General features: G+C 36.6%; 1 protein-coding gene across 2 annotated transcripts; it reads left to right on the top strand.

The window, feature by feature from the left end:
- The first annotated feature begins 638 nt into the window (after positions 1–638).
- On the top strand, positions 639–22,494 carry SLC38A11 (solute carrier family 38 member 11). Of its 2 annotated transcripts, XM_064718245.1 has the most exons (12): positions 639–746; positions 3,116–3,233; positions 3,644–3,718; positions 4,318–4,452; positions 5,462–5,527; positions 7,129–7,235; positions 7,388–7,467; positions 15,387–15,457; positions 16,315–16,476; positions 18,176–18,288; positions 18,950–19,081; positions 21,037–22,494. In XM_064718245.1, exons 1-12 carry the CDS (start codon positions 699–701, stop codon positions 21,280–21,282), a joined length of 1,353 nt encoding a protein of 450 aa, XP_064574315.1. In that variant the 5' UTR covers positions 639–698; the 3' UTR covers positions 21,283–22,494. The 2 variants fall into 2 exon arrangements, with proteins under 2 accessions (XP_064574315.1, XP_064574316.1); XM_064718246.1 differs by lacking the exon at positions 16,315–16,476.
- The last annotated feature ends 1,920 nt before the right edge of the window (positions 22,495–24,414 follow it).

Genomic DNA, 24,414 nt, shown 5'->3' on the forward strand with positions numbered 1-24,414 from the left:
CTTTGTGTGGCTTCTTCCACATTTCCAAAGCGTATTTCTGCAGGACGCTGCTTGGTCTCAGCTCGGTATCTAGCGACTGAACTTTCAGCACTGTCATTGTGCATCTTTTAATTAGTTTGGCCTCTTCCCATACTTTGACTAGAATGTTCTTTATCTGATTGATCACTCTTTACAGCAGATTACCCTTCCTGAGGAGAATAGCGAGGCCTTGCCAACAACACCGATATTGAAAAGCAACCACAAATTAGCAGCTGTGACATCGGACCTGGATTTTGTTACACATCCCACCGAGAAATCTTTACTGGTTGTCTCGGGGTAAAGAGGGATTGGGTGAACTTGGAATCTTACAAGTTGAAGGCAGTGAAGCGCTTACTTTCTGGAATGTTTCCAGTGAAGGGACCGCCCGGAGGAGGGGCCGCGGTCTCACAGCCCCCTCCCGCCCGTACGAGCTCTCTGGGTGCTCCTCCCGCACCTGACATCGGTCCCACGGGTCCCTGCAGCCGCGGGTCGGGTCGCGCCGGGCTGGGTGCGGCCGGAGAGGTGCACACCCGCCTTTCCCACACGGCGGAGGCGCTGCGGGGCCGCTCCGGCCCGCCTGAGGGGAGCCCGTGCCGGGCGCGCGGGCCGGGCCGCACCGGCGCCCCCCGGCCCAGCGGCGCCGCGAGGGACGCGGCGCGGCCGCCCCGGGCCCGCCGGCCATGGAGCCGCCGCCGGCCGCCGAGCCACCGCCGGCCGCCGCTCGCCAGGTACCGGGCGGAGACTGGGGGCAGGCCAGGTGTGGGACTGTGCGCGGTCCAGCGAGCCCGCCGGCACCCGCTGGACTTGGCTCCGCGGCTCGTGGGGCGGGGATGGGTGTGAGGAGCGCCGCGGCCGGTTGCGGCGGCTCAGGACGACCGGCCACTGGAACGTCCCCGCTCCGCCGTCGAGCGGGCGGCAGCGATGGCCTTTTCATCTCTGTTCAGTTGCCCCCGAATTCGTAGGAGGAAAAAAGAGTCCTAGGTACCATGCCGAGGGAGAAATGCGGTCTCGGAGACCTCACCTTGTGAGGCAGGGGAAGGGCGGCTGCTCGGCACGGCTGAAATTCGGTGTCGCGTGAGCGCCCCGTCTCCTGAGCCGTGCCCCAGCATCTCCTGAGCCGTGCCCCAGCATCTCCTGAGCCGTGCCCCAGCGTCTCCTGCCCTGCCCGCTGCTGTCGCTGCCCTAGCGGGTGGCCTTGGCTTTCCCACGGCTCGCAGGGGCCCCAGGAGAGCACCTTGCGAGAGGCGGACGCCTCGAGTCCCTGTCTCCCGCGTTGTGCAGCTCGCTGGCCGGGCTCCCAGGTGGCATCCCTCCCTGTCTGCGGGCCAGGGACACCCTCGGGAGCGCTGCTCTTCACGCAGGAGCCGTTTCACCTCTGTCACAACTTTTTGTTGCCTTTTCTTTTTGCCCATTGAAATATGTCCCTTCCAGCTGGACAAAGGGACCAGGGCTTAGCAGCGCACATTGTGTTCATTTCTTGTAACAACTGAAGAGAGGGAGCTGGACTGTTCTATTCACTGCAATTTCACCTGTACTGTGCTGTTAGCAGAGAGCATTAGAATTTCAGGAGAGAATGACTGTGATGCTTCTGTTGCTGAAATCAGTAGTGAAATAAAAATGTAGCACAAGTCTAGATATGAAACAGCTGAGGGAGAATGTTACTTATGAAACTATGTGATATGAGAAAGATAGGAAATAGTGGTTAGTTTTTCTGTGATGACACAAAAGACTTGGGGACACCCAAGTGAAAATACTTAATGGTAGATTCAGAACAAATTAAATTACCTGTCTCTTTCTAGGATGCATAATTAAAACATGGCACTCACTAATGCATGATATTATACATGCTAAAACCTATGCAGTTTCTAAAAAAGGAAAAATCAAGCAGCTGTCCATTTAGAAGTGTGATGCACCAAGAACACAACCACTTTGGGAAGTCCAAAATACACAAACTGAGGAAAGCTGGGAGAGGAAGGTTTGCTAACTAGCTATTTTCTATGGTCTTACGCTTTTCCCTAGGCACCTTTCATGGTCATCACTCAGCAATGGGATACCACGCTACCCTGGGCTTTGATCTGAGACAGTATTATGTTAGTGCTGCTTAAGGATTAAAGGTTCCACTTAAATGTGTAGCTGTACTAGAGGCAGGAAATATTATGCTTGTCAGTTTATGTGTCTATCTACAGTTTTTTTTAGTAATTTAATTTTTTTCCCAGGACTGTTAGAGGCAAGCATTTGAGTTTGTAGAACCTGCTATATGTGTTAGATAGGCTTCTGCATCCATGAAATAGTGGTGTTACCTTCATACTTAGTACACAGAACATAGGCAAGCATTTTATTCACTAAATGCTTGTTCCTCTCTTGAATTTCACAACTTCAGATAAAGTATGATCTTTCTGATTAATAATTCTGAAATGTTCTCTGGCAGCACAGTGGTGATCTAATGAGAGGATTACTGCATATTTATTAAAAAGCTCTTTTATGAAGATACAAACATTAATTTTTGAGGCTACTGGCTAGACATTGTGCTCTGAACTTTGGTTCTTTCCCACAGAAACTTTCTGGGACCAGTTGATTTTATGGTGTCATTAACTATTCATAATTAACTAAACCATTGAATGGCATAGAAATATTTAAAATACTGGATAAAACCTTGGATTAGAGTATGTTAAGATGTTGGCATGCTTTACTAGTAAGTCTTGAAATTAATTTCATTTCCCTGATTCAGGAACTTCTTTTACTGACCAATTGTATTAGCCAAAATATTTTCAAAAATACTTGATTCACATATCTGCCTTTGAAACATGACTAAGAATGTCTTTGTTTAGCAGCCTACCTCTGAGTTTATATATATTTCTCTCCTTCCACTTACTATTTTTCAGAGAATTACAGAAGATTATGGGTCAGACTTATGCAGGAATTAGCTGCTTAATACCCCTTTGATTTCTCACTGAAAAAAATGGGATTTACTTATCAAAATACCTCTACAAATCTCAGTCTATGACAATTTTAAAAAATCTTTAATAGACTATGTGAAAAATACTTGTTCTCACTTATTTTTCTGATGTATAATGTTTTCCTTGTCTTCCTGAAATAGGTAGAAACAGATGACCAAATAGCCCTCCTTAGTAAGCCCAGGAATAAAGGAGGAAACAGTGATCTGGCATCAGCTGGATTTAACATTATTAATTCAATCATAGGATCAGGCATTATAGGTAAATCTCTTTTCTTTACTGTCCTGTATTCAGCCTTGTTTATTCATGCATGACTATCCAGTTTGGACAATAACACTGATTCCTTACTTTCTGCTGTTGTTTTTAAAGATTTTTCTCTGTATTTATTTGCTTACTTTGCAAAAATGTTGAGGTGCCAATTGAGACCACACCTTAGTGATAAATACCTCAGAGTCTCTTGGCCATAATGGTCAGACAGGTTGGGCAGGGGCTGCCTGATCTTTAAGCAACACTTTTTCCACTGAAAATTATATTGTGGAGATAATTAAGCATGCTGGTCCAGTTTGGGAGATTACTAGCATTCTTTAAAATCTGAGTTTTTCTTTATTTTGATTCTCACAAATAAATATTTGGAAAGAGTCTTCTAGAATCTCTCCTTTTCTGCTTTGCAGGATTGCCATATTCGATGAAGGACGCTGGTTTTCCTCTAGGAATACTGCTTTTGTTTGTGGTTGCCTTAATCACAGGTACTCTAAAGGCAGTTTCTGTTGTAAAGATAAAATTAGTCATGCAATATTTTAGCTTATCTTGAGCTTAATGATACCTTAAACAATTATGACAGTAAAAATGACTTAATTTTTTTCTTACCTCACTAATCTCTTCCGCAGATGAGTAAAAGTAGAGAATTACACTGTACAACATATGAAGTTGCTTTTTGACTGCATTTATTTTCATGAAGCCTTAGTTTCCTAGTCAAGGTTACATTTGAAAGGCTCTTCTTATTTTTGCCCTCATAATCACCTGTTTGAGTCCACTGTTAAGACTGGACTAATTAAGAGACTGAATCCTGAGAGGGTTTTATATGACTTTTAAAAATAGACCACAAAATGAAAACCTTTGATTGTACTATGATTTTAAGTATTTTTCTTCCAATATGAGCCTATAGCTCCTGGATTTAATGGATTGAGAGATTTTTTGAGATTTCTCATTCCTGCTCTTCCTAGTGCCACTGCTTTTTTTTCTAGAGCCTTTTTTTTTTTTTTGTTAGAGGAGTGAAAGAAGGTGAAAAGTAATCAACCACAAGTTGGCTCATGTCGTCTTTAACGGTAATTTTATGTTTTAACAGATTATTCCATTATATTACTGATCAAAGGAGGAAATCTGTCCAGTACCAAAACCTATCAAGAGCTGGTCAAAAAAACCTATGGTCTTGTAGGTTATCTAATCCTTTCAGTTCTCCAGTTTTTATATCCATTTATTGGTAAGATCACATAAAATATAAATGTTTAAGTTTTATGAGTAACAAGCTTTTTCACATTACTTCATCATTTCACTGATTGAATATTAAGAACTATATAAAGAATGTACTGTATAAACTTCTTTGCTATTTAAAAAAAATTAAATTTATTTTGTGGGTTCTGAAGAATGAGGAGTAATTCAATGAATTGAAGGATCAGAATAATAGAGTTGAACTGAAATGTAATAGCAGAGAAATTCATGATTGCACATATGAAAATTAATGACCAAAGTAGCTAGAAAAATAGCAAAGGAGATTCTGTTCTAGATTGAGCAGCAGAGCACAAAGTTGATGTGCCTGAAAGAAAAGGAAAATATGAATTTAGGAGTATACTGAATTAGTATATTTTCAGAGATGCGATGTTACTGTAATTGGAGAAGCCACTGTTTAGGTCTTGCTCTTCAAAAGCTTTAGTTCAGCTTCATACCCAACGAAGAACTGGGAAATTAGGCAGTCGAGGCCCCTTGGAAGAAGAAATAGTAAATGAAGCAAAAGGTATAATCTGGGCAGGAATTTATTAGACCAGAAATTTGGAATAAAGTTCTATTCTGAATCTGTCTCCTGCTGTAGCAACATAATTAAATCAAATCTTAAATAGTCTTGATACTTTCACACATGGGGCTGCAAGATGAGATGACTTGAGATATCAAGAGTCTGGACTTGGTGATCATGAAGTCACAGATCAAAATTCCTGTTTGGGTCTGCCTACAGATACCTGAGATTTTTAAGGGTGGCAAGTTGCTGTTAGTGCAGGCATTAATGCTTAGGTGGTACCTGTTTAAGAAAAAGCAAAAAAGGAAGTGTTAAAGAATTACTTTTTTAAACCTGAAGCTTTCAAATTGTTGCTGCTAGCCAGAGTTTATCTTAGAGGGATAGTGGCATGTAATCCTGAAGTCTACAAAATGTGTGTATTCAGTGTTAGTCAAATATTGTGCATATGACTTGTACTAACAAAAAACATATTTTCTTTAAGCTATGATCAGTTACAACATAATAACAGGAGACACTTTAACTAAAGTTTTTCAGAGAATTCCTGGAGGTAAGATACATTTAAATATTTTAAGAGTGGGGGATTATGGATTGGATAGAAGCGTAGCATAAGTATTTTGCAATTACCTGTACTATAGCTTCTAAAGTACTCTTAAGTTTAGTTCAAATTAAGGACTTGAAGCATATGTCTATGAGTGGGGTTTTTTGAGTTTGTTTTTTTTTCTTTAATAAGCCTTTCCCAAATAAAAACTATGAATCCTAGTCCTTGGCTATCAGTGGACTCAGTGTCAGTGAAGAGACCAGATGCTTCAGTGAAATACTAAGCAAATAGAAGTGAGTCTTCCACAGTTGGGTATTTACAAAATTATTGGGTTTTGTATTTTCTAAAATAATAATAGTGATAAAAATAATAATTTAAATAGTGAAGCTGTACTTCATCTAGTGAATAATTCTGTATAGGTTGCAAATAATATAATGAATGTAATGCTTTTTAAATCATGCCCCCTTGTTTCTTATCCTGTGCTCTAAGTTTTCACAGCAGCATCAGTGGAGCAATTTATGTATGTGTTTGATATCTACTTTAGCACAAAAGCAGCTAAATTAAAACATTCTTCACTGGGAGATTAAGCTGAGAGAAAACACACCTGTAATGAGGTGGAAATGTGAATTTGTATGAAGTGTTTCATTTCCACAGGAGAGCTGTAATTTTCAGCATGTGAAACCTGAAAGGTGGATGTAGGTTTGTCACACTGTGTTGTTCTGTGAATAGCTGATCAAATTGATAGTGACAGTGAATATCTAATACTTGATATATTATATTACTTCTGTAAAAGGGGGAATCCCCAGCATGGCAAATCTGATTACCTGTGCAGTAGAATACCTGCCTGGAAAGAGGTGGGAAAGCTTTATAATCTCCCACAGAGGGAACAGAACACTGAGTTTTCCATGTCAATTGCCAGTCACTTTCCAGCCATTATTTTTCATCAAGTATTCATTCAAGCCAATGATTTATGGTGGCCTCACTGAAACATGGAGATGTTTTATTTTAGGTTGTCATTGGCTTGAAAAAGCCCGCCGGTTGTGCAAACAAGTCCCACTGATGGCATGGAATATTATAAGAGCATTGTTGCCCTCGCGTGGTAATCTACTTTGCAAGTGGAAGCCAGCTGATAGTAGGAAAGGAGGTGACCAAACGAAACCTCAAAATTAACTTATTTTAGGCCATTTCTTAGAGAACAATGCTATCCTGAACAGCACAGTAATTGATGTCAACCCAGAGTATCAAAAAATTCTCAAGACTAAATGGCAGAAAGAAGGAGAATTTTTTTACTTTCAGTCTCCCAGCGTTGACCCAGACATAATGAAAGACATGAATACCAATCTATATGTAGGAATTCAGACTTTGCAATTTTGGTTTAATATATCCCATATGTTATGCATTTGGTTTGAATTTGCAGAATTCTTGTGTTTCATGCTTTGCATGGCTTTCTCAGTGTTAGTTAATGTCTAGTTTTCAGTGTTACTTAGCCTGAGTAAAGGGAATAAAAGCTTGAACACCAACAGTTTGTTACTTCTAACCTTTCAAATGTAGCTAATATTTTCCTCAAGTTAGTCTCTTAAAGAAATAAATTATTTTCTTTTTTGCTTTAGTTGGGGTGGATAACGTGCTTACCGACCGTCACTTCATAATTCTTCTTACCACCATCATCTTTACCTTACCTATATCTTTATATCGAGACATAGCAAAATTGGGAAAGGTAAATCATAACAGCAGTTGATTTTTGGTTTATTGTTCTGTATGCTATTGAAAATAAATGCCAGTCATAACTTTGTGTAAATAATTAACAAATTGTTCAAAGGACCGCCTTTCAGCAGCTTGCTGACTGAAGTCATGTTTTTACCTTTACAGGTATCTCTTCTTTCTCTGGTTCTAACCGTTGTCATCCTGGTTGTTGTGATGGTGAGAGCAGTAACCTTCAGTCCACAAGTGTGAGTATTCTTACACTTGCCACAAAGTGAATTTTATTCATATAGAATTTGTTATTTCCCTGTTGCATTTACCTGCGTAGTTGTGGAACATGCCTGCATTTGAAAAATCCCTATAAACAGTAATACAATGAGCAGCTAAATATACTTCATCCTTTGTAATCTTTTCTTCTGTTGGGTATAAGCAAATTTAAAGAAAGTCTCAAAACCCCTAGAGATAAAAGGGGCATTATGGATGCCTAATAGCAGGTGGGTCCTGAATTTCCTGAATTGGCATGTGAGACTGTTGGTCGTTTGAGGTTTTTTTTTTTTTTTATTTTTTCGTTATTATCAGACTGCCTATATTTACAATCATTCAAATAGCTACTGTCTTAGGAATATTTCTTTTTCTGATAAGATAAATATAATAATTTCATAATAAAAATAAAATACAAATACTGTGAATTTTTTTAAAACAACACAATAATAAAATCTTTATTTTGTCATTTGAGAAAACTGTATGATACCAAAAACTCTTACTCATGCATACTCTGAAAATAATATTTAACATTGGACATTGGAGTGTTCTAGACAATTTAGTTCACATAAGTATGTGTTGTGACAATATTTTTATTATTATATTGCAAAAAAGTGCTACTAATCTATTATTTTTCCTTAAAGGCTTAGAAGGGCTGTCTTTCTTCTCATCCTTTAAATGTATAGATTTATTAATAAAGATGAAAAATTCTACTTCTGAACGTGCTTTTTTATTTATTGGAACAGATTTATATGCTATTTCTTATGTTTCCCTCAGTAGATTCTTCCACCAGGATTGTTTCAGCAGTGTTAGGCACAATTGTTCAGTTGTATTACTGCTGTGATACATGGGTTAATTGCAGGGTATTCAGGTTTAACGGTAGGGAGATGCCTAGAATAGCAATTTCTTAAGTTGTACCAGATGATGTTGTCTATCATCCACAAAATCTCTCTCAGAACAGTGTGGAACTTCCCTCCCCACCATATTTCTGGAGCAGCATGTTTTTCACACTGTGTGTCAAAGGGGTTTTTAAAAGGTTAATCTCAAAACTCCCTGTTAAAAAAGGAAGAAGCTATATATAATAGTTACTGATAACCTTGTTACTATGGTAACATTTCTTCTCCACAGTTGTGATGCACTGAAAAATATGGAATGTATGGTTTTATTTTTTCTTACAATACATGCTGTTTGGTCTTGAGTGATTCTTGAAGTTTTACTTCTTAATTCTTTAGAGACTTCCATTTCTGCCTTTACACTTTTTGTTTTCAAAAATGCATCTACCAAGTTGATAAACAGTTGGCAATTTTTTTTCCTCACCAACATTCTCTTAATGTCTATTTTTACTATCTTTGCTATTTTTGTTTTACAGTTAGACATAGTTTTAACAATTAAAGTATATGTCTATCTTCTATTTTGTTGTATTGTGGTATGGATTTTTTTTTGCAATGAAAAGAAAGAATACTTTCATCAAGTGAAACAAGTGAATTAACACTTTTACTTTGAATCCTTATTAAAATACAATGGAAGTCAGAGTTCACAAAGAGATTTTTAAAAATCATTATTGCAAGAGCACAGTCCTTGTATCTGTCACATAGGAAAAGAATTTGTACAATCCTGGATAAAGGCTCAATGGGGACAAGAATATTTAATCCCTAGAATTGTTATATGACAGAACTGATTATGTGCCTGCCATTGACGACAGGTGATTGCCAAGAACAAACTAGACAATTCCATGGTTTCCCATTCCAATCCTTAACTGGCCTTTTCTTATGAATTCTTCCTGTGTATGGCTCCAGTTCATATTGGTTGCTTCTTGGCCTAACCACAGTGAATATGAACAGCAAACTATTTATGCTTTTTCAAGTGCTTGAAAAACATCTCTAAAAAAGCTGTAATTTGACCCCCTTTGGGATCCTTTCTATAGACTAAATAGGCACAGTTCCTTTAGGGTTTCTTTTTTTTGTCATTTCCTGTGCTTCTAATCATGCTCAATGGCTGCCTCTTTCTTCTGCAAATTAAAGTAGAATCATGGTGCCCCACCTGCCAGGGATATTCCCTCTGAGGGGCAAAGAAGATGATGTATCTTAAATGTAGAGTGTTGTAAGGTCCTGTTCAAGTGTGTCCCTTGGGGATTGCCATGCCTCTGTTTATGTAACCTAGTTTGATGTTAGCCTCTTTGGAAGATAGCATGATATCATGAATGTGCCTTGAGTTTGCAGTCTAGTGGAACTACCAAGCACAAGATACTCTGCAGAACTGTTTGCCAGTGATTTTTGCTTTTCTGATGAAGTTTGGGAATTTTTTTGTTTGTTTGTTCTCTGTGCCTTGTTCTTGTGAAGTCTTTTTATCCTCTGCATAACTGTAGAATTTGTCATTTCAGAATTGAATGCTGCTTTATCAGATGATTTTTCCACTTACCAGCTTCTTTATGATTTTTCTTGTTTCATCCTGTTCTCTAGCATGATTGTGTTAATTGCACATTTCATGCTTTCCATTAAGGACACTTTTTGCTTTTTGTTCCATCATTCAATTTGTTGCCAAATACGTTCAAAAGTACTGGAGTCAGATCAGGTTCCACTGGAATCCCATTTGGATATCTTCCTGCTTTAATAATTACTTTCTGAGCAGTAATCACTTTTCATTTACTTTTAGATTTTTCAAGGTGAATACTTCTTTCCGTTGAGAGGTACAAGATCATTATGTGGAAATGATAAAACATTTTTTGCTTAGCTGCAATCCATGCTCTTGTTGAAAATTAAATTTTACTTGGGCAGCAAAGCAATTAAGGATATTTTCTGCAATAACCTGAAACTTTCTGCAATGTTTTAGACCATCAGAGAAACAAAGAGATTATTACTATTTTAAACATGAATTACAAGGTTTTGAATGTTGCTTCTTTTTGTCTTTATTTATTTTGAGTGTGAGGCTGGTTGTCCAAGGACATTTTAGGAATGCTACTGTCACATTCTGATGAAGAAAAACAAAATGTTATTTAAGATGTGGGATTACTTGGTTTAATTTATTTCCTCTTATGACAAATATAAAACTGAGATACTTCCTTTTTTTCAGTTTTGCTTTTGATAACCACCATCCATATGATTATTGTTAACTGAATGACACAATAAACCTGCAGATAGAATACAGTGTTCTGGATTATTAAAAGTTCATTCTCAGTATTTTAAGATGTTGGATGAAATTACATTTTGACCTGATCTCTATAGCCATCTACGTACCCATGGCTGGGTATTTATGTACTGTGATCAGAAAAAATAGGTAGGAGTTAACTGAAACTGTCAAGTGCAGCATGTTAATACTGCATGAAATAACTTCATGCTTCTAGCCTGAAACTAACATTCCTTGCTGTAAAAAGAAATATTTTATGTAGCTTATAAAGAGGGATCATTTTAATTTAATTTGGTGTTCTGTAGCAAGAATGTTATGATGTCAGTGTCTCCATAATACATAAATGTCTATGAAAAACTTCAAGAGCATCTGCTACACATAAAGAGGATGTGAGAATTACTCAACTGGCAGCTGATTCTGGGGGTAAAACACCAAGGGCTCAGGAAAAAAACTTGAAAGTAAAAAGCTGATTCTTTCCTTTAGATAAAAAAATCCACTAGTAAGAAATGGTAATCTTTAATGTGTGATAAAATTTAAAAAAACCAGCTAAGCTACTTTTATATTTACAGAACTGTTAAGTAATTCATTAAGGAAGAAAGAAGAGTAGACATAGCTGTATCTAAGTTTGGCTGACATAATAGCTTTGCCTTGTCTGTGTTCTTTCACAAGATGACTTTGATTAATATGAAATCCAAGGCTAATGTGAGCTGTACTCATTTTCTTTCCATTATATTGATTAAAGTTATATTCAGCATCTATGAACTTTTCAGTATCTTTAAACTTTTAAAGTTCAAAAATACCTAGAAAGCTATTTTACCTTAGAATAGAATTAAATTGAAATGTTACAATTAATTTCCTAAATGTTTAAATCATTGAATTAAACCTGAATGAATCTATGAGATGATTCTGGGTTATATTGTTAACTGTTGGTTTGTACCTAAACTTGGCAGTTTGACACTGATCTTCAGTCCAAAACAATGGAAGTCTTTTACTCATTCCAACTTGTAGCTCCCCTGTTATATGACTGTTCCTATCTAGAAATCACCTTATGTTTTTCAGATCAGTGTTGCATAACCACAAGCTGGTTGAGATCGGGGTATTTCTTTCTCTTGCCTTCATCAAAGATGCTTTGCTTCTCATGCACTCTTATACTGCAGCATTTCTATATAAGTGACAGAAAATACTTTTGTGTAGCATTGCTCTTAAAATGGGGACAGTTATGCTGCAGGTGTTTTACAAGAAGTAAAAGAGAGGCCATCTTAGACTGCCAAACAAATTTGCCCAACTCTTACTCATGATCTGGATGCTTACCCTGTTAGTATGTCTTATCCTTTGCCTGGTTCATTTGTTCTTCTCAATTTTCCTGTTCTTGTGTAGATAAACATGAATATTTTCAAAACTCTTTAGAACTCATTAATATGTTTATTATGGTATATTTTCACTGACATATACTGAAGACTCAGTACAGTCTTATTTTCTTACCTTCTAGGTCTTCTTCATTGCTAGGCCTCACTACCTTCAGTCTGCCTTGCTGTTGTTCTGGTTTCAGCTAAGATTTTTTCCCTGCATGGGAACTCCCTTAGGCTGTCTTTTTTCTCAATCTTTTACTATTTTTATTCCAAGAACTATATGTAAATTACATCTCAGGTTTTACTTTGTGTTTCAGCTTCTGCTATATATGATAGACAATACAGCTGTCAGCAAGTGCATTTAGTTCAAAAATGTATTTCTTCTCTTACCTTTCATTGTTGCATCTAACTAATACTACTTCAGTGTGAAAAAAACTTCCTGTTCATGCAGGCATAGCCTATGCTTTTGTACACTGAGTGAGAAGCAGAGAGCTAGCTGATTTTTTCACTCACAGATTTTCACAGCTAATACTATTCTTGTATAAGTAGCAGTTAAAATCTTTCCCTAATAACTCCTAACAAGAATGTAGGTCAGAACAAAAGTCCTCTAAAAAAAATCATCTTGAACAGTAGCAGCAGGATTGAAAAATCACAAGAAGTTATCCTGTATTCTTGTGTTATTATTTCAGTGTGTGCATGCATCTGCCTACGGAGATGCATATATTAAATCAATTTGTGTGTGTTTACTTTGACAGAGGATGTTTCCATTAGCTGCCCTTTGGCTTGTGAGTGCTTTTCTGTGATTGTTCGCTATGTGACTCTTCTATAACTAACACCTACTGTTTTCTGGCACAGTTTTCTCCTTCTGAGAAGTTTTTCTATGAAGTTGTATTTTATATAGACACTTTCATGTCACCTGCACCCTTTCTCAGGAGCTTTCATATGTCTATTTGTTCTGCAGACTGAGCTTGGGAATAATTTCCTGTTGATGTGATCACAGGTCTAGAACTGTTGGCTCTCAGTTCCAGACACTCAGAAATGAAATTTCTGGCTGTGTGTTTTCATTGCATGAGGTCCCTCTATTCCCACAATATGGAAATGTTTTTCAAAGCACATGCAGCAATATATAAATTACTGAAGAAAACACCACATCTGTACCAGAATACATTGTAGGACATTACGAGCTGCTGGTAGTGTTCAAATCAGGGATCTGAAATTCTTCCTCTGTTCTGTGACTAGAATGGAAGGAATTTATCTTCTTAGGCTCTTAAATAAGCAGGATTTTGTTCTTTTGGGTTTTCCCCCTAATAATACTCCTAATCTGATTTGTCATTCATTGGTAAAGCAAAACAATATCTTAGTCTTTTGCATATTGCTAGTGCATAAGCTAGCGCTGTGCAAGGGGAAAATCAGCTCCTGTGATTTGTTTCTACTTAATTGGCCACTTTATTAAAAATGTTTCAAGTGAAATTCATATGCTTTCTGAATTCCCTTTTTAAATCTGTATTTATAGGAGCTCATAATATAGCTATAACATTGCATGTACCGTTTTTACAGAAATTAAATGTGTTTCAGGCAAAAGCATTCTTTATTTCTTTGCATTTAAAATATTTTTGTTTCTAAGATATTAGATAATCTAACTTTATTATTAGTAGGAAAGAGCCAAAGAAAACTTCTGCTGTCAAATGAAAATATAAAACAAATTTTCATTTTGTATGTTTATTATCAAAGCTGACCTCTAGTGGTTACAGAATGGAACGAATGGAGTGTTAGCTTCCTTTATATTCTTTTTATTTTGAAATATTATTGCAATTTTTCCAATCAGATGTGAATGTTTTCCTTAAAAACATTACATTCAAAATGATTAATATTAATTTTCCAGACACATCTCTAGGTGTAGTGATTTGAAATCAGTGGTGCTGTAATTTTAAGGGAGCTTTTATGAGGAGCAACAGCAGCTATAGAGGGTCAGCACTCCTATTTCTCAAGACAAATACCAGATAGTTCTATTTCATCCATATACTTTACATCTGCTTGCTGAGTCTGAGAGTTTTTTAGGAGGGCCATATTCAGCTGCCAAAGGCTTGAAGCAGTATGTTACAGCAGTTCACGACAATATACTGTACTTGAGGACAAAAACGGGAGCTTGATTTTATGTTCAGGTTCTGTTAATTTCAAAGTTAAGCTTCGCAACCACAGCTTAAGAGCTGAAAAGCTCCTCTAAGTCTGAACTGAATGTGCATTAGGTGCTTTAAATCTGGGTTTTATTAATATGAAAAAGGAAGGACTGACTATTTGAACTCAAGAAATAGTAAGATATGAGTTCTGAAAGAGGAAAATGCAACCTTTTTTTTACTTTTTTTTTACTATTACTTAGGGGCTGGAGGTGTAATTTAAACATTTGAAAGCAATGAAACCTGGTATGGCATATGCCACTGCAGCTGTCAAAACCAGCGAGAGGGAGAGATCACCAAAGAGAGGGAGAGATAGAGCTGCCATTGTTACCTTCACTGAACTGGCCTGAGTGCCGTACTGCTTCCTAGGGCAGTAGGAAAAGAGCATCTTAAGGCCTCAGGTGGCAGCAGCTTTCCCTCTAAATAAAAACAGAGCAATCAAGGTTAGCAGTAGCCAACTTTTTAAGAGCAAGATTCTCTGGATTATTTTTCATTGTTTGTGCTTTAATATTACAAATTCAATATTTAACTAGCTTGTGAATTTCATTTGATCATTTTAGCAAATTGTATGTCTGGAAAATGATGTTTTGCGTCCTTCCCTGATTTTTCATTTTGGCTCTTTATTCCAAGGTGAAGTTCATGCAGTAAATGGTTTTTAACAAAGTTTGCTGATGGTCCTTCTCTAAGCATTGCAATTACCACAGGTCCAAATCTGTGAGCGTATCTTAGAGGAGGAGGAGGTGTGGGGAGTATTACATTCTTGCCTTACTGTAAAAGTCTCCATGTACTCTCTTACAATTTCTTTTATGTTTTGGGAAGTAGTGGAATCTCTTTAGTATGAGGAACAGTTGGAAGAGGTGTAAAGAAGGCAAACTCCCTCACTTGATTTGTAGCCTAGTAAAATAGTATCTCTAGACTGCATTGATTGCATGTTTAAATTCAAAGGTAGAAATTGCCTCTAAGTAGTCAGAGGACATTTTCAGTTGAGATAACCTTAGTCAGAATCATTTACAGCTTTTACCTTCCATCTTGCTGTTTCTTGGTATATGCTGACTTGAAGAGTTTATTTACAAAACTGAAACAGGCTGACATTTTTGAGGGTAAACACTGGTTACAGAAATACCTGAATCAAAACAAGGGAGATAAGAAAGGTATCTCCCTGGTTTCAGCTTGTTAATAAACTGATAATAGCTGAGGCTATGTCAGAGAGCAATAACTGATATTTGAAAAGAGGGTAACCTATTTAAATGTCTGTTTTAGACCCAAATCAGAAAATGCATGGATATTTGCAAAGCCAAATGCAGTACAAGCCGTTGGGGTGATGTCATTTGGTAAGTGTTTTTTGCCATTTGGGTTTTTATTCAATAATCAGTTGTAAGAAACTATATTATTTTGAAACTAGAACTATTTAATATTTTGAAACTAGAACGATTTAATATTTTGAAACTAGAATTTTTTTTAATATTCATGTTAAACTGGTGTTGAAAAAAAAAAGAAATTGTGTGAATGATTCATATGAATGTCGTTGTTATTGTGTAAGACGTTAACCTCCTCCAGTGTCCATTTGGCCCTGGAGGCTTGCCACTGTAGCAGGGACACTGTGCATGTGGGTGCAGCTCACCTGGGCAGGTCATCCTAAAGCCCCTGCATCAGTGGGTTTGTCTGACTGATAAACTGAGGGGGCTGGGATCATTCTGCATTCCCTTGGGTAACCTCTAACAGAAAAGTCCTCATTCTGAAATCTGTTCCTGCCTGCAGGAGCTGCTATATTATTTCTTGTTAGCATTGTGATAATCTGAGGCCTCCCAATGATTGCTGCTGCCTAAAATGGATAGCATATCAAGTCTGAAAGTAGCAAATGGCTCTGTAGATTTAAAAAAAAAACAAACAACTTCTCAAATCTGCTGCTGGGTTCTTAAGTAAAGGGAGGAGGAAATAGCTGTGGAATGGAGATGTGGAGGGTGGGAAATGGCATAGCATTTAAGGATAATGTAATCAGAATCATCTGAGGATGAATATAAACCTTCATCAAATCAACTAAGCAAGCAAAGGTTCAAGCCATTTATCTTTGCCACTCATTGCAAGATTAATGTTTGTATTTAATAATGAGTGGATTCAAACTGTGCAGTGTCTCTATGCATTTATGCATGAATTCATACATTTGCTTTAACTGTCATGTGTGTTTCAGCATTCATCTGCCACCATAACAGCTTTTTAATATATGGGTCTCTGGAAGAACCCACATTAAAGAATTGGTCTCAAGTCACACATATGTCTGTGGCCCTTGCTCTTATCATCAGTGTAGCATTTGCTGCCAGTGGATATATGACTTTTACAGGATACACAGAAGGTAAACTGCTTGATCCCTCAGTTTTAGTGCTTGCTGTAATCCTTACGTTTCTGCCTTCCTGCCTGATTTTTTTCCGTAAACATCTTGGTGACTGTAAAAATGCAAATATCATAGTACATTTGGGCAGAAATAGAACATTCCTCATAGTTACCCAACAACCAAAATGTGATCCAAAAATGTCAGCTACATGCTAATAGCTGTCAGATTCTAAAGGATAAGCCTCGCCAGTGGAAGTCCCATTTGAATACTTCCATCACTGAAACACTTCGAGGACTACACAGCTATGATTTATCCACATGGTCCGACAGCAGAGAGCAGTAAGAACAAAAATTTCCTACAGGGTATCTGGTATATATCTGTGTATATTTTCTTACATTTTTTCTTGTCTGTACTAATACAGCATCCTAGAGTTAGAGATATTTCCTATCTTTGCAACAGCTGTTCTGGTGTTGCTAATCCTACTGTTCCATATGAATACACATAAATATATATAACCAATGTTGCATCATGCTATGTAACATCATTTTGTTGAAGTGAAAAAGGTATGTTCATAAGAACAAGGTATAAATTGGTTTCAGTGCATTACTTTCTTCAGAGAAAATACACATTTCATTATCAAGCATATTTTCTCTTGCTTAATAGTGACATTCCGGATTGTAGGAGGAGGCTTCCAGGCTTTTTCCTTTTCTGATGAGCAGCAGCATTTAGTTGAGAACAAAGAAATTGTAGGATGGGGGCTCCTGGTTTATGTGTCCTTTTTTCCTGCCTCCAGTGCTTACTCCCGCAGAGTAAGTCACTGTCCCAGATGTACTGTAGGTAGACTGAATGCAGGCTGCCTGAGAACTTTCAGGTACAGAAAGATCTGCCTACAGCTCCTCCTCAGCTTATGACTCTTGTGTTAGCATGTTCCATCTCACCTTTGTCTTCCCTGCCAAAATCTTCTGGCTGTTTAAAGTACACCTTATTGCTTCTTCAGTGCCATTGTGATTCCTAAAGAGGTAAATCATGAGACACTGTTGTAACCACATAAAAGAGAACTGATAGATCATCTGGTCAGTCTTGTCCTGTCTCTTGTGCTTCAGAGATCATTATTACAGATTCATGGTAAAAAACAAGCAAGTTGATTTGAATTTTATAGTGATGCTTTCATTTTCAGATATAGGATGATTTGCTAGGTGATAATCCATATGTATATAATGGGCCTTTGAGGTCAGAATACTTAACATTCTTTTCTACAGCTTATTAGCTGTGATTAGATACTGTCAGGGAAATGCAGTTCTCCACAGGTAATTCACCTTTTTTATGTAATTGTTGGTCTAGGAGTTTTTAGGGAAAATTTTATTTTCTACACATAAGCTTTCTTTCTGAATCTGTCACACATTTATTTAATCAAACACTGGCATCTCATACGAAGTCTATATTATGGGGAAGATAACAGATGAAAAATTCTGATATGTATATTTTAAAATATTTTTTGAAGATAAATGCAGCTTGAGGTAAAAACACTGCTTAACCAGCAGGATAAGCTGAAGGTTGTTCCTGGACTTAACTTGTGACTGTAACTAGTTTTTAGTTACATGTCAGAAGAGGGAATCAGAAAATCTCAATTACTCTATTAACTCCAGTAACCTGACTTCAAGTTGCAAATACAGGTAAATTATGTGAGGTTCAAGCTAATTGGTGTTTTGCTATGCCTCAGGAGATATATTTGAAAACTACTGTAGAGATGACAACCTTGCTACCTTTGGAAGATTTTGTTATGGAGTGACTGTAATTCTGACCTTCCCCCTTGAATGTTTTGTGACCAGAGAGGTAAGAATTTATTACATTTTCCCTTTAACACTGTTGTTATATATTAATAATATTGTCACATTCTTAATACATATTGTAGCTGAAGTCTATGGTTGATCTGTGATAAACACCAGCATATTTTATCCTGCTACTTGCAGTGAGTATGGTGGACTGGTTGTACTGTTTAAACACTGGCCATATAATGTTGTTTTCCATTTATTATAATATTAGTCAGTGTTATATTAATAATTACTTAATAATATCAGGACTGCTTAAAATTTTAAGTTTGGCATGAATGACACTGTTGTTATTGTGTTGAGAATAGCCAAAAATACATACTTTTCAATCTTGATAGTTTCTCTTTTTAGAAGTATCTCCATCTAGGAGATTCATCCATTTAATGAATAATTGTAAGTGGATTTATTCTGCAATGGGCAAATGGGAAAAGAGTAAATTTTGAAATCCTGCAGGTATAACTAAGTCAATTTGGGAAATTTTAGTAATGATTGTTTTGAGTAATTTTTGGAAGCAAATGAAGATATTTTCTTGAGGCAAGGTAAGTAAAATTCAGCCAGTGCATTCTCACCCATTCCTTTAGTTTCCTAAGGTTAGAAGGTTTGGAGTAAGTTGTTTGATAACATAGGGAGAAAAATAAAGGTTTAAAATTGTGTTTCTGTTTCAGGTGATTGCCAATGTGTTTTTCCATGGAAACCTCTCAACAGTTTTGCATATTATTGTGACAGTAGTTATCATTGCTGTGGCGACTGGTGTGTCATTAATGTATGATTGCCTTGGAATAGTTTTAGAGCTGAATGTAAGTGAACCTGTCTACTTTTCTATTTAATACATCACTTATTAATAAATAAGAACTTTTTAAAATCCACAGCTCTACTGAAAATCTTACATAATTTGACATAGTCAGTAGTAGTGTTAGAAGAAGGAATTACTGCTTCAAACACAGATAACTAAGGGTGAAAGGAAGTTCAAGAAGTAAAATTCATATGGTTGGGGGAGCGTTTTAGAACAGTTTTGTAGATAAGGCAAATGGCTATGACCTACAAAATGTGTTAAGCCGCAGCAGAAATTACTGAAATACTCATCTAAACTGTATAGTGCTACTGAATTTAGCATTTCTTTCTTCAATCTCTGCTTCTGATTAAGTTGGCAAATTACTTAGCACTGGGGCAGATTCTAGTGACTGCCTTGTGCCACAGGGGCAAAAACCAGAGGGAGGTAGAAAGAAAAAACCAGTAGTAGCTGATTCCACAGCTACTACATTAGTGACCACAGAGATGGTCACTAGAAATATACAGTCAAAAGCAAGCAAAAAAAGCAAGCGTTCCATCAATGCAGTGGTTTGTTTTTTTTTTTTTCTTAAGCAGTTAGTCAGTAGTCAAGCTGATAGCTTGATTCAGTCACAAATAGAAGATAGTCAGGCATCTGCATGGGTAGGTCCTATCTTGTGGGGGCTTTTTGCTTTTCCTTTTTAAGAGAGAATTTGACAATACAGCTGTAGGTATTTATTGGATGTAATAATTATGCTCAGAAAGATTGTTCAGTCTTGATATCTAGCAGTAGGGAAAACGGAATAGACAGAGTATTTACATGGGAGAGAAAGGGGATCTATCTTTTCAGCTGGCTTTCTGTCCTGCAGAAGAGCTGTCTTTCAGCTGTTCACCACAGATGGCATTTGATAGTATTTCTCTGACCCTGGTTACTCTTTCCCTGCTTTCCGGTTTTAGAACAAAACAGAAGCTATTGTGTTTGCCTGGTGGTAATTCCCCAGGGAAACTATTGGGTCATATGGGAGTTAAAGGATTTTCTTTGTTATTCTTTTACTGGGATGCTGGGTTGTGTTACTTCAGAGACCTAAAGCTTAATTTTCATGGAGGAGAAACTTTGTGCTTGTTCCTATTTCTGATGTCTGTACTGATGACTGTTAACAAGTTCTACCATACAAATATTGGAAATTTTGTACAAATGATGATGTAAAGTTATTACTTTGACTGGATTATCATCTGGCCATAATTAAATTGAAACATAGTGTTTGTTAAGTATGTAACTAAATAAACATTAAAAATTTGTACATAAAATTGCTCCCTTTTGGCATGTAACAAATATGCTAATCTGCAGTGGCTTTACTGCAAAAAGAATTTTTGAAAGTGCTTTTTGTTTGTCCCTTCTAAGAGAGCATTTAAAGAGGAGCTGAATTTTTAGTGAGAAGAAGGGTTCTACTCTGTCAAAAGGAGCTTTACTTTCATAGGGAAGTCAACCTAAATCAGATTATAAATGTCAAAACTGCTCAGAATTCTTTGAACTGCTACATGATGCTTCCACTTTTCAAAAAATTTTATTCCTTTTAAGGGCAGTGTTATATCTGAACTCCTCCATGGAATTATCTTAAATATTTTAATTCAGTTCAAGTATTGAAGAATTATGTTTAGACTTTATCTCTTAAGCTGAGAAACTTTGGGAAATAAGATTAAATGCTTCTTGCAATGTTAAATATTATTCTCTATCAGCAAAGCAAACGCATTTAAATAAATCTTAATTATTAGAAATAGTTTAACAGATATTTTTGCATATTTTTGGGACCTTTTTTTTGGAAAAAAAAGGTTTTCCATATAGCAACACAGGAAAAGGACTTTATCCTCTGTTTTTACTGTTGTATCAGTCTAATCACAACTGTTAAAAAATTTAGGTTTTTTGTTCTTCACATCTAAATAAACATGCTTATGAGTTTTTTCTATTGCTCTTTCCCCCACACAGGGAGTTTTGAGTGCTACCCCACTTGTTTTTATCATCCCATCAGCGTGTTACCTAAGGCTGTCCAAGGAGCGCTGGAACCATCCAGATAACCTCATATCCTGCCTGATTCTTGTTCTTGGTGTGCTAGTGATGGCAGTTGGGTTTGTCATGACTGTCTTGCATCCCCAGGAATGTAGCCATGGAAAAGAAATGTTCTACTGCTCCCCCAGTAATGCTTCTTTACACAACAGCACACTTCCACCGTAGGTATTTACTTACATACTTGATTTTATGCTGCCATCCTTTTTCGGGTGAGACTTCAGTTTTAACTGTTGAAACACAAAATCTCAGAGGTGCCTTTCAGTAGACATTACTTGAATAACTTGCAAGCCTACCAAAAAGATTGCATTTTTTAACCTTAGTCTGCAATGCTGTTTAAAAGCGATAAATTAAATGTTTTGGAATGTAAACCTTTCCCATGTTTCCTTGATTTAAATTAGTTTTTATTCATTTTATAATATTTCAAGTGTATTTATTAGCACACTATAGTATGGGGGTTTTTTGAAGTCCTGAGAAAAAGTATTTTTGGATCTCTGTGTACTACAATTCTGCTCTTAAATTAATAGACCCTTATTAATTCTGTCTTAGATTTTGCCGTGACTGTCCTTTAGAGCTGAAAGGACCGTCTTCCCTTTTACTGGATCTTGAGTCAAAAGAAATTATTTGTTCTGACTAAACTGTGATGGATACAATTTAATTGTAACTGTTACAATAGGTGGTGTCGTAATTAAAAGATATTGCACAAATAAATCCACAAGAGTGGATTTCAAAAGATTGGCAGTCTTTGTAAAAATTTCAAGATTGACGAAGAAGGAAATTACATTGCAGCTCAATTCTTACATTTATAATATTATTCATTATTTCTGAAACTGAATTGAAAGTAATATTCTAAACCTGATTATCATTCTAGTCCTCTGTTGTTTTTCAGTATATGACTAACGATTTTGACATGATTTGTCAAATTTTGGTGATTTGTTATGTTTTCCAAAATTCATCCAACATAAAGGATTCATGTATATATACGTATGTGTATAAATATACATATATACATAAGTATATATAAAAATAGACTCACATGCCTATAGAGTAGGACTAATTTGAGGTTGAGTAATATGAGTATCCTCAGTCATATCAATGCTGTCATTTTGAAAATGTTTTGTTACCAAATCAAAATGTGTACTTGAGTTAATTGTTGCATTATTGTGATCCTAGTGGTTCCTCATGCCAGCTAGATGTGTAATGCTGCTTCATTTTTATGCTGCTTAATGGGGATGGGTTTTGTCTTCATCTTGCATGACAAAGATATGTCATTCAAGACTTCCAGCTAAACAAATGTGCAAGCAAGGGTCACTAATACTTATGATAATACTTGTGAGAATAACACACTTTTTAAAAGTAGTGCTTCCAAAATAAATGCTTTATATATACCGGGGTTTTTTGTTGTTTCTTTGGGATTTTTTTTAAGTTGTGAAGCAATTAGAGAAAAACGCGAGTATTACTTTTCTCTACAAAGTGTCAACTTCGAGGGTGATAATTTATTTGTTCTCCAGGTACTTGATACTGTTCACCAAGAATATTTCTCACCAGTTTAGATTCAGTAATAGCTGGTTTTTTCTTAGCTGTGGGTGAATCGTTACTGAATAGATTCACTTTTTTCTATGCCAAATGGAGTCAAACCCAAATAATATTTCTTTGTGACCCCTAAGATCTTTTTGATCAATCATAATTCTTTCATGAGCCTTGTTGTTCTTTTTTTTTTCTGATTTTTTTTCTTTTAAAATAGGTTACCTTGTTTCAGGTATTAATTATAAACTATCTTTGCTACAGAGTATCATTGGAATAATTTCCATGTCATTCTGCTGAGGCTGTGTTGTTATTAAATCATGTTTGCCTGTCCTTTATGAAGGATGAGTCTTTATATGCATTTCTGCTTTATAAATTAAAATGTAAAGAATTCTTTTTCACTGTTTGTTTTAATTTTTGAAGTATAAAGTCTGAAGTAGCAATGGTCAGTTAAATGTTTTCATTGTTGCTAAAGCTTCTCTTGCTCTTAGAAGTTTCTTTTGCCAAAACTAATTGAATTCATGTAATCATGTGCTCAGCGGTTTTCATTTGTACATTTCCCAGGTGATGATGGGGTTCTCCCAGCCGTAAATATATTGAAAATGGGAGGTTGTGTGTCAGAGATGCCACAATTTAAAATTAACTGCTATTTCCCTAAATATATAAAATTATGAAACCCATGATCCCTTCCTTTCCAATATTACATAGTGAAACTTACCTTTATTGAAATGACAAATAGTATCAATCTGGTAAATTCTTTCTTAGGACCTAAGAGATCCAAATACAGAAAGATAATACATCATAACAAAAATTGTGATAACCATTGTTTTTTGCAAACACTTAAGGCTCCCCAAAATAAAATTGTAAAATCTGTTGGGAACCTCTCACTGGCCTCAGCTTGTGCAGGATCTCAGTACAATCTTAGTGCTTCAAGCAGAGGTGTGCTGGGAGTAGCAATATCCCCTACTCCAAATGCCCTGTGGTGACAGAACTTCAGAGTGCATGGAGGGAGAAGAATGTTCCACAAGCACTTGCTGGCAGGATTTTCACATCAAAAGCTGGTAGTGTGACTCACTGTTTCTCCAAGCTCCTCTCTCCAGCTGAGAAGGCATTTCAGGACACCAGATGTATAATTACCATTCTTACAGGAGCTAAGCAGACAGTTTATGACTTTCTAGAGCAAAGTGCTTCTTACCAATCACAGAATTCCTAGAGAATTTTCCTTCCTCCTCAAGTTTCTCTCTGGAGGGGGAAGCAAAATGGCTCAAGTTTGCTAAATGGTCATATTTCTGTATATTTTTCACACACAAAATCTTTATATCTCATATAACATACATTCATATTTTCTGCATCTGATAGGGGAAGGATATTTATTTACTATATACACTGTTTAGTATTTGTGACTCAGTGGAGAACAAAACTTTAAAAGTAGTGTGAGGATTTATTTGGAACATGGGGTAAAAGGGCGAAAGTAATAAAAGCAGCAGAGTGAACAAATGTATTGGGAGTGCAAAACATGAGATTGAACAATTCAAACATAATTCACAGAAGAGTTCTGGTTTTAGTAATTCTGTTGTATGAAGATCTAATTTTAAAGTTCTTGAGTTTTGGATTTTTTTTTTTTAAGAGTTGATGTAAATTCTAAAACATTTAAAATTTTAATTCAGGCTAGTGAAGGAAATAAGTACCAGCTTTCCAGTTTCTGTCATTCAGTGCTGTTGGAGAAGTTGCAATTCAGGTACATGCTTAATACATGACTCAAAACTCTTCATGGAG

Source organism: Zonotrichia leucophrys, chromosome 7 (genome assembly GCF_028769735.1).
Source record: "Zonotrichia leucophrys gambelii isolate GWCS_2022_RI chromosome 7, RI_Zleu_2.0, whole genome shotgun sequence".
In the NCBI taxonomy this organism is placed as follows: Eukaryota; Metazoa; Chordata; class Aves; order Passeriformes; family Passerellidae; genus Zonotrichia; species Zonotrichia leucophrys.